At 42.9% G+C, this 11,475-nt stretch overlaps 1 protein-coding gene across 2 annotated transcripts in view; it reads left to right on the top strand.

The window, feature by feature from the left end:
* The window catches only part of KLHL29 (kelch like family member 29), a 473,943-nt gene extending 462,700 nt beyond the window's left edge, over nucleotides 1-11,243 (top strand). For both annotated transcript variants that reach the window (XM_019537334.1, XM_019537335.1), the window contains exon 13: nucleotides 8,868-11,243. In XM_019537334.1, coding sequence (XP_019392879.1) covers nucleotides 8,868-9,051 — 184 coding nt within the window. In that variant the 3' untranslated portion in view covers nucleotides 9,052-11,243. The remainder of the gene's footprint in view (nucleotides 1-8,867) is intronic.
* The last annotated feature ends 232 nt before the right edge of the window (nucleotides 11,244-11,475 follow it).

Here is an 11,475-nt window from a genome sequence, read left to right as displayed (position 1 = left end):
ACACGCACCACAATAATTCTCTCAAAAAGCTTATAATTCTCTCCAGGACTCTTGTCCTGGAAAGCAGTGACTTTTAAACAGTAGTGTGGCTTAAAGGGCCAGTGTGATCTATAAATATATAACAAGGTCATTGCAAGTTGTGATCTTGGCTCTGTATGCCACATTGGTAAGACCAATGGCTACTGTGTCAATTCTGATTTTTTACGTTTCAAAAAGGACGTTAAAATACTGAAGAGAGTACAAAGGATAGCCACAAAAATGCTTCAGGGGGATAGTAAGCAAACCTTAGGATGTGAGATTTAAGGAGGGTATAAAAAAAAAAAAGGCTGAGAGAGAACTTTTTAAACTGCTGTACAGAGGTGCTTACATATGGAAAAGATTCCTGTGAGTGGGGAACTTTTCAGCCTTGCAGGTGAAGGTGTAACAGGATCTAATAGTTAGAAGTCCACAGAGAGCACTAAGAGAAGACAAAACTCTCTAGCAGGGCAGGCAGTTAAATACTGGAACTGCTTCCTCAGGAGGGACGGTGAGCTTGCCACCACTTGGAAATCTTTCCCAAAGATAGATTTGAATCCTGGGGAATTTTCTCTGGGGAAATTCTATGTGCACATGTGGTCAGACAAGATGAGTGTAGTGACCCCTTCTGGCCACCATGTTATGACTCTTTGAGTGCGTCTACACATGAATGCTAATACAACACAACAAACTCCAGTACAGTCCGTGCTGGAGTTTATTGCTCCTGTGCTGGAGTGTATTGCTCCTGGGCACAGCATTTACCTATGCGCCTGGGAATGCAGCATAGTGAGCCAGGGTAGCGCAGCCCCAACTGGCAGGAGCCCCGGGGTCAGCCTGCCAGCGCAGGACTGCCCCAACTTGGCTCAGTGTACTACAGAGAGACTGGCTGGGGCACGAGGGTGCTTCAGGGTAGGGCTAGCTGGCAGGCAGCTCCTACACTGAAGCACATTTGTGTGCCAGCCAGCCCCATCAGCATCTACATGGATCACGGCAGAGTAAATAACTCTGAAGCAGGATAGTATTCATCTCAGGCAGCATTAACCTACAGCGGAGTGGGGTAGTTTATTCCAGATTAGTAGGTCTGCACGTGTAGAATGGTGATGCTTTACTGTGGAGCTAATTATCCTACTCCACAGTAAGCGTCTCATGTAGATGCACCCTGTAAGTTGCCCTGCGACCTATCCCACTCATTACTCCAGCTCACCACAAAAGTTTAAAGATAAGATATTATGAAGCAACAAATAGCTGCATGCTAATGAACTTCCTTTAATGCGAACGTTCACTTTATAGATCTCCACTAGCATTCATCGAACTAGCTTGTGCGATTGCCTTAACCATACAGCGTGAAAAGTTGCAGGCACAGAACACGTGGAAATTGTGACGGCCGATTAAAATGTTTTTAATGAAAATTTAAAATCAGTTGCTCAAGTCCCCAAATCATGATCACAAGCAGTTTAAGATGCTTTGGGGACAAAGCCTGGTCTCACAAGTCAGTGGGATTCTGTTCGTGACCTGGATTTAACCCTCTGAGGCAGCTTTTCAAAGGCACTAAGCGCAGTTGTGTCCCTGACATGCTGGGAAAGTCAGTGGGTGCTCGGTATAAAAGCGGCCTTTCTAACCCACCATATGGTTAGTACAGACAGTGTATTTCAGGTTCCCCAAACAGCATGGAAATGTGTCATGTTTGGCCTCCATGAAGGTGGCCTCATTTTTCAATGACTCAGGTATTTGAAGGGACTGGCCAGCTACAGTCATGGATGACAGCAACAGATGGGGACTAGGAGCTCTGCCATGCTGGACACTTCCCCCAGGCTGCAAAAGCAGGTCTCCTCCTCCAGAGCTGTGAATTCCTCCCTGCTCCCTTTCCAGGATACCCTTCAACATTTTTTCCCCTTCTCCCAGCAGAAAGAATACAGAATGTGCTCCTGTGTATGATTAAAAAGTCCATATTCCTGCCTGCTTCGAATCCAGGCAGTATGCAAAAAGGATGGTGCTACACGGCTTCTCCGCAGGCACGATGGTGCCAGGAATGATTCCAGAGAAGCTAATTTAGTACCAGCAATTCCCACGAGGCACCCACAAAGCAGTTCTCCCCCCATCCTTTGACAGTAGTAAGATTTGTTATTGGGCTCTGCTGAATGGAAACCTTTAATAAAACTTAGATTCAGGCTGAACAGCACAGCAAAAACAGGGCAGGTTGTGGAGTTGTTTTTCTTTTTAAATAAGCTCTTGAACAGCAAGCTCAATGACTTCGCTGCTTAACTAGTAGGTATTGCTAATGTTTGGCACTGGCCGTGAATCCCCAGCTGCTTCATTTCCTCCATATGAAGTTAGTGTAAACTTCAGGCAGGGAAATGGGCTAGAGCACAGCTTGTTTGGAGAGAAATTCCCAGGTGGCGCCTGTTATGGAGCATGGTTTCTTAATGGTTGCACACAAGTGTAAAGGCTGGCCTTTTAGCATACAACGTCAATTCTCATTTTGCAGCTAGGAGATAATGTGATAGAAAGGAAGACGGTCTTCTAGGACACCTGGAAAAGAGCGTGCAGTGAGCAGTTGATTAGAATCACACCCTCAAACTAGTAATAAACTGTCATACATATTGCACTTCACAACTGCAACAAAGTTTAAACAGTGCACTTCGGTGGTTATTGGGATACGTGGAAATTGTGACGGCCAATTCAAATGTTTTTAATGAAAATTTAAAATCAGTTGCTCAAGTCCCCAAATCACGATCACAAGAAGTTGCAGTTTAATATGCTTTGGGGACAAAGCCTGGTCTTACAAAAGTCAGTGGGATTCTGGGTTGAAATGTGACGGCTGTTCAACCATCTGTGATCAGTATTCAGTTTAAACTGCTTGTAAAATATATTTTGGTAGAACCTATGTATTTTCTTGCAAACAACATGCACTTCTTTTTCCCCGAAACCCAGATGCTTGAAATTGGAACATGCATTACATGCAAGGAAATACAGTAAAAGTTGCTTACTGGGGAAAGTGAAGTAAATGATGTACATGATCCACAGGGGGCAGAGCAATGAATAGGCTTGGCTCCCTTGCTGCTGCTACTCAGTTCCTGCAAGGAAAGGGGTTTTTTAATTGCATTCCGCCTTCCAAAAACAAGGTGTGCTTCTTATTCCAGGGGTGCTGCATGCAAAAAAATACGGTAAATCTAATTTTGCAAAGGCACTGACACTAAAAATGCAAATACAGGGTGCTGTGGTACCATCTTTAGTGACCACAAACTGCTTGGATCATGATTTTCTCTCTCATTTGAAAGCCAGTGTCTGTAGCCCAGGGAACCCTAATAAAATCTGGGGTAAACATTGACATTGCACCTTGAGCAATGCAACCTGGCTTCCAAACATCTGTGAATATGCATGGAGCTAGCTCCCTCAGCTGCCAAATTCATAAAAGGACTTTTGGAGATTGGCATCCACTAAGCTCCAGTCTCCACATGACATGGCAGGGGTTGGGGTTCCACTTCCATCGTGCAAAGCCTCAGGCAGGTTTTGTTTGCAAACTCCATTCAAACCAAAGCATGTGGGATGACAGCAGTTTCATCCCTACCACCAGCCACCAGGTCCCATGTACCCCTATACTTACCAAGCCCAGTTCGTGAGCATCTTTCTGCTGCCCTTGCTTTCTATAGTCAGACTTTTCTGAAACCTGAATTACAAGAAGAGAATTAATCCTCAGATAAATACAGAAAAGGGGGTTTTTTTGCAGGAAATCTGTTTCTGTATATTTACATAATAATCCTTAATGGCCTTTCTTAAGAGCTGTTCCAGTTAACTCAGCGAGTGTGGACCCACATCCATTCTCAGTATCTCCGTGTACTAAAAATGTTCTGAAACATTCAGTTGAACAGGAATCGAGGCACAAGAGCAACCTAATTTAGCCACTGAAAGAATCTTTTTATAGCCTCAAAAACTGCTAAAGAGATTTTTTTTCTCTCTCTCCAAATTTTGTGACTTTCCAGCCAAGATTGAATACTTAAGACTGAATGATGCTGAAAATACAAATGAATCTCAAAATTATACCAACCTGTCATCACACCACCTGGTACTACCATCCTACCTGACCCCCCACAAACTGAGTAAAGTTGGGCTGCGTTGGTACTTGAATGGGCAACTTCAGAGCTAAACAAAGCCCATCTGCCATAGAAGGAGGCGAAACCAATTCAGTAGGTGACAATCTCTGCTGAGCACACGGCCCATCACAAAGTTAGGGCATGCTGCCGCAGGATTTGTTCAGTCTCAGATGAGAAGTGAAAGGCCTATAGCAATCTGTGAGCGCATGGCTGTCATCACCACAGTCCCAGCCAAATTCCAGCGTGGGTATTTTGCCTAACGAGGCCCTGACTATGGAAAGCATCCAGCCTGTACGCTCTTGAACCAAGAGGGACTCAAGCATATGTTCAAGTGCTTCCCTGAAGTGGGACCAACATCCCCATCCTTCTGAACCTGCCGGAGGATAAAAAAAAGCCTTTGTTTCCTGTCCTAAACATTATGCAGTTTCAGCTTCATGTTCTCAGTGGCAATGTCAGCATGGGATCTGGAAGAGAAGGACCGGAGGCGGGGGAAGAGGGTGTGATGAAATGCATGGGGCCTACACATCTCATTGACTGTGGTCCGGGTTGTGGCAGGTGAGCTTTACTATCCATGGTACCATAAAGCAAGAGATGGACACTTTTAACAAAAGGAAATAAAAAGTTTCCAGCGAGCCAAGAGATTGGGAACAGTTTTAGCAGAGCCATTCGCCCATCAGCAATGAACTAAGTAAAAATTGCAGAAAATATCCCCTTTGAAAGAGGTTAATTTACCTCGGTTATGGACATAATTGCTCCTAGCCCTGGATACAGGTCACTCCAAGCTCAGCTCCTCTTTGGCAGGGGCAGCATCCCACAAGGCAGGCTCAGAGGTGGCCTCGTCTCCAGAAAGGCCGTTGAGCTTGCTACTTTCTTCCTTTTCGGGTTCTGAGAGCACGTGATCTTTTCTCTCTCAGCATGAATGGCACAAAGCAATGAACTTGCAGTTATCTCTTTCTTCGTGCGCTAGTTTTAGCAATGTCATTTTTACAGCTCAAGGGGGAAGCAGGAGCGAGACAAGGATTGTCGTAGTAACAGAGAAAGCAGTGACCACCCCTCTTCCCTGCAGGTTGTAGAATACGCTCCGTTCCCCGGGGTCAGAGAGGTTAGCCATGGCTGGGAGATTAGTTACATGAATCTTGAATTCTTTGCACCCAAAGGAACGGCTGAGACACCTGTGGGCAAGAAGCAGGTTTGAGGGCTGCGAGGGCGAGAACACCCTGGTGCCCAACACAGACCTGCAGGCAGGTGCCTGACCTGAGAGAGGCCGTATTTTAGACGCATTCAAAAACACTTCCTGCTAGGCTGCACCCTGCTCAGCACACCGAGTGCTGTGAATCCCAGTTGCGGGCCCTTAATTCACTGTGCTGGAAACTCGGGTGCCTAGCTCAGGTTTGTGACTTCCTAGGCACAGCTTCCCAAGGCTGGAGGGCTCCAAGTGCCCATATCTCCTGCTGGAGCATGGGCAGGAGTGTTCCCTTGCTATCCTCTGCAGAATCCGATCCCAGGGGGCCTGCGTGGAGCCCATACAAGAGGGAGGAGGTGGTGCTGGTAGATGTTTCCCTGCCTCTCCCCTCAGCATTACCTACTGGCTAGGTTCACCCTCTTGCTTTCTGGGAACCTCATTCTTTAGGTGCCTGAAGTATCATACGAGGAGCCTATGGCTGTGAATATTGGTGGCAAGCACCTACAGATCCCTTCTGACAGTGTTCAGCTTTGCAAAGCCTCAATGGCTCTTGGGAATTTGGCCCTCAGATGCCAAAGCCACTTTGAAAGATGGGACTTAAGCTCCTAAGTCACTTAGAGGTTATTGAAAATGTTACCCCGGACCTATACAGGCATTTGCCTCCAGTTTATTTTCCTGCTTTGAATTCCATTTTATTTCTTGCTCCTGTTGCTCACCTCTTAAAAGTCCCCTTATGCCAATTATTTTTCTGTCCTCACTACTACTAGTGGAAACACCTCCCAATTTAGTATAATTTGAAATTTTAATTTAATGGGCTGTTTACATCTTCTTCCAGATCATTAATAATGAGGTTAAATAAAATAAGACCGGAACAGCTCCCTCTCCTTCAAATATTGCCTCTTTTAATTACCTTTATTTATAATCCTTCAACTTTTTGGTTGGGTTTTTTTGTTGTTGTTGAGGGGGTTTTGTTTTGTTTTGTTTTTAACAACCTGAAATAAAATGCTTCCGTTCAGATCAATATGAATTAATTTTTTTAAGTAAGATCATGTAGGGCCTTGTGCAAAAATATTTTATTGGAGAAAACAGATACCGTGGACACTATGCTTCGTGCTCAAGCCCAGATCATTGTTTTCGTCTCTTCTACCTGGCAGATCTGGACTAGCACCCTAGTTGATGCATGGGCAGTACACAGCTTTTTTTTTTGCAAAAGTGACTGCTCCAGCCACCAGTGCGATTTAGTTTAGCATTGCCTCTACGATAACCTCACTTCAGTCAGCGTTTTGTAACCGTATCAGATGGCAGGGTAAAGATGCACCTTACTGGCTAAATAAATTAGATACAGAGAGAGCATAAGCTTTCGTAAAGGTGAGCTCACTTCATCAGATGCGGTAAAAGGACAGCACGGTACTGAGTGGAGTGAGTGATTTCAATAAAAGGTAGGAAAAGGGAAGGGAAAGGAAAAGGGGGAGAGGAGGAGAGGGACAGTGCTAAGAGAGGCATAGGACAAAGAGGGTCACAGAAGCTAATGCAGGTCATGGGATGTGAATCCACCATAGTCCCCATTCAACCCATACCTAATACAGTGGAGTTCGTGGCTGGTTTCGTGTTCTAAGCCAGCAAACATTTTAAAAACCAGCATGAACAGGAAATTGCGGAACAAGAAAACAGCCGCAGACTGGATTGTGTCAAGTATATAAAAGGTTGTAATGCTGCTAATAAATCATGGCTCTGAACTTACCCCCAAGTCCAATTTATGCCAGTAGTACAATAATAAAATTACGGTGTAGCATCTATTCCGTTAGAGCTCATAAGGTTGAGATCAGCTTTTCAGTCTGGTAATTAGTATATAGCAGTGGAGTTCAAGTAGTATCCAGAGATACCAGTCAAGATGGGGATGCTGTTGTATCGGACTGTGCACAGGTGCATGGTAAGAGACAATCCGTGCTCCAAAGCACTTACTGCTTTGAACATGTTCTGTGCATCAACAGAGCTATTCACAGCATTGTTACAGCAGCATGGCTAGACGGGTCCTTCACAAGCAATGGCCGAGTGTAGTTAAAAAAAGCAGATGGAGGGGCAGGGGTATTGTGAACATGCCACTAAATAAATCATTTGCTTGATTTGAAGTCTCCTGCTGACCTTTTTTGCTAAGGCTATAAAGGACACTAATGATCTAGGTGCTCCCTGCTGGTCCCCTGCCTAGCCAGGGTCAGTCAGTATTGTAGGATGACGAGTCTTCCTTTTCAACATATTAGGACAATTTGGGTTTATTCAAATTGCTGCGCTTCCCAGTGTCTGTGATTTTTCAAAATTAATTACCAGTTCAGGAAGTTCATTAGCGAATTCCCTTAAGACAATGGGTGGCATATCATCCAGCCCTGTTGATTTGTGTCTGTGTGCTAATCAGACATTTCACGTACTCCTTCCTTACTCTGCCTTTCTGATTAGTTGGGAGAAAAAAAAAAGCCAGGATTTGCTTTATTTCCTACTTACACGTATGGGAAACCAGCACCTAGCTTGTCTAGTCTTTCCCTTCATTTTTTTTTTGCTCCCAGCTTATTTTTCTCTTTAACCCCTCCCACCCCCAATTCCTTACCAGGACATCAGCTACTTCTCGTTTTTCACCTTCTTGTTCTTTTCAGAGATGGTTGGTCCGTTTCTAGTTCATCTGATTCTTCAGTCCCTCCATCCTTATAGGGCTGTAGGTTTTCTGCTGCTCCCAAAATTAGCTTCAAGAAGCTTGAATTTCTTTCTGTGCTAAAGTCTCCTTACCCTGCAGTTAGTCAGACCTCTTGCTCATCACCTTTATTTGTAACAGGTTTGCTCTTTACAAATGAGTTTTGAAGTGTCCCATTTTTGTTTTGTTTTTTATATACACACACACACACACATATGTGCAAGCAGATGTTGACCATAGCATCACACCTTTGTTCTATAAAAGAGCTCCCTGTATGTACGTGTATATGACAAGGACACCCCGGTGCCCCTTGTTCAGTAGACAAAGCAGATCGATGGATAGGCATGTGCTCTAAAGGGCTTTCATGCTAACTTTACAAATAGGGCCAGGCAGCGGGACAAGAGAATGCTGTGCGGGGAGCGGGGAGTCGGGTATGGGTACGGGGGTGTGATATCAGCCTTTGCAGTGAAAGAGCCAGTTGATTATTGGAAGGGGTTAAGCCTGTGCAAAGAGCACTGAATCATAGGAGGCAAAGATCAAAGCATGCTCTGTACACAGCAGTGGGAAGTAGGATGGTCCTAAACAGGAGCTGGAGTTGTTTAGGGCTTCTCTGTAGGGCGACAGACACATGACTGGTTGTCATACATTTCTGTAATGACTGTGTTGCTGACTACACACATGAGTTAGCATGTCTTCCCCAGCCTCCCTATTGTGTGTTTAAACTCTGGACAGCTCAGCTACCTGGCAAGGGTGGTGTGAAGGCGCGTACTGCTTTACAAATGAAGAAGAGTGCTTTTTATTTTTTTAAATCGTCTTAAGCACGGCGATGCAGACTTTGCTACACCAAAGGACACTAAGCTACAAGGCCACACTAACCAAAACTGTTCTTTTCTTTCAGTGCTGTGGTTCTTGATGGAAAAATTTATGCTACTGGTGGAATTGTTAGCAGCGAAGGACCTGCACTGGGAAACATGGAAGCTTATGACCCCAAGACAAACACATGGACACTTCTGCCAAACATGCCATGCCCTGTGTTTCGGCATGGCTGTGTAGTAATCAAAAAGTACATCCAGAGTGGTTGATGTGAAGAAGTTGGATGGAGAACTGACTTTGGCTGTCAAAAGCAAGGAAGGAAAACAAAAAACAAAAAACTACTACTACAAAAAAAAGCCCACAAAAAGCAAGCAAAGGCAACCAATGAACATCTTGCTCTAATGTTTGAATATTCTCTACATTGAATGTAGAAAATCATCCTCACCTTTTGGTGAACAAGGAGCAGAGAGCTCCGTGTTATGTAAGATAGTGTAACTTAATAATACAAGCGTGTCACTAGATGTCGTAGTGGCACTTGTTATGGACGTAGGCTTTTGGTCAACCCAGGTGCAATAGAGTTTCACATATTTTTTAACTGGGGAGGGAAGAGAAAAATCTGCATTTTAATTCTAGCAAGCAAGCTTGATTCTTAAAATAACCGTGCAGATTAGTTTTACAATTACACATTAGGCATCAGGCTATTCGAAAGAAGGTCAAAGTGTCCTTACCACTTTGATTCCTACATTTGTTTTTAATAAATACATGCTTTTCAATACCAATGACAGATAAATCTTGTGTGACAGATGGCCTAGGTTGAAGTCAGTCTTCCATCAGATCAAATGAATATTCCAGTTCTCTAGAGCAGAGCCAAAAAAGGGAGAAAGAGTGAAAAAGAGGAGGAGCGTGTTTGTAATAGAATTCTGTGTAATACGATGATAGAGGTTTCTTGTGTTGAATGGATTTCTACCCCCGATGGTAGCATGCGTGTGCTGGGATGGGTGAGGGTGGTTTCTGCCGTTCTACCCCATTTTCTACTGTATGAGCAAAAACTTTACAGCGTAGAATTCCTGTAAAGCAATATGAATTTGGTTAAATTCCTGAGGCATTTTCTTGATTACATTAAGTATTTTGAATTGTCATGATTGGAACCCAGGTAATAAAATAAACAGCGTACTGTGGGGTTTCCACATTTCCAGCCAGTTAGTTAAGAAGATGCCTCAGGTGTTGCACACATATTTTTTGATCACTTAACCAAAATTTCCTTACCTTGGGATATATGCTACTATCTTCTTATTTTTTTAAACCACATCTACGAGGACACCTTTGTTGCTTTAAACGGAAGATGGGGAAGTCTTACCATACATTAAACTTCTCTCCTTAAGGGGTATCAATAGCTTCTTGGTCACAGTAAAAACATTTACAGGTTTTAACACACAAGATTAAATTCCATGATAGAAAATGCATAGAAGTAAGCCCAATATAAGACTTAAAATTATTACTATGTAGAGTTGTAAGTATATTCACAGCACAGGGGTTATATTTTTATATATATTAAAATATTGTCTATCCAGAGATGCATTGTGATGTGGAAATTCTTTATAAATTTATACATCGAATGATCAAACGGGAGATGATTGGAGTGGTATGGTGGGGAGGCGGGAGGAGGGAATTTTCATAATTAGTAAATGGAAAATTGCCCTTACATCAAAGGATTACCCAATTTCTTTCCAAGGAGACCGGCAAGAAGGAGAAGTGTTACCATTCTTACCTTCGCAGTTCCAAATGGTCTGGGATCATTCCACAGGGAGATCCTTTACAGAACTAAGGTGTGACACTATGGTCAATATCTAGTTGGATTTGATACCAAATACATTAACCTTTTTATAATGCGAAAGGTCTGGCTACAACTTTGGGGAAAATATTGCAAATGGTTAGCCAATTACCTTGAAGTTATTTTACTAATAATTGTTTATAAAAGAAAATAGTATGAAATTTGTATCTTGCAGTATTTAAAAAAAAAAGCGTGCTCAATCCGGCAGTGACTCATTTTCATGATGAGGTTCCCACCTTTGTTATGCAGTTGTTTTATTTATTCTTTAAAGGAAAAAAATAAGCACAACAATATTATATACGTAGTATGTCATTTAAAGTATTTATGTCCAACAGGGTGCAAGTGTGAACCTACAGATTGGAGCACAAGTTTCTAACTGCCTGAGGCAGGACTAATTTTAGTGTTGGTGTGTGTCTGCCTCCAAAGGAGGTGCTAGCTGTCAAGAAGACCTAACACATGCAACATTTTCCAATTTAGCTTATTTCTTCATTTCTCACACTGGAGCAAAACTGACTATTTCTGTGAATAATATAAAAAACAGGGTTCTCTGTAATGGCATTGTATATAGTTTATGTTTACTGTTAAGTTCTTGTTATATTATAATAAATATATTTATAGATCTAGATTCAACCTAGAGATTGGATTAATTTTGTCAAGAGCGAACAAGAGACAGTGCCATGATAATGCTTATGTTAGTTTTCCTTTCAGCCATGGATGAAAACCCTTCTGTTCTTTGACCCAAAATTTCTTGCCAGCACTGAAGTGACTAATAATAGCCAAAATAGGTGCATTATAGTTTCAAAATAATTCTTAGAAATGGCTCTAGGATCTGTCTGTTCCTGTTTCCCTTTCTATCACACTC

This window comes from Crocodylus porosus, unplaced genomic scaffold, assembly GCF_001723895.1.
Source record: "Crocodylus porosus isolate Cpor-Errol unplaced genomic scaffold, CroPor_comp1, whole genome shotgun sequence".
Classification (NCBI taxonomy): Eukaryota; Metazoa; Chordata; order Crocodylia; family Crocodylidae; genus Crocodylus; species Crocodylus porosus.
Note: the sequence above shows the minus strand (reverse complement) of the source record. Positions and strands in the feature narration are given on the sequence as shown.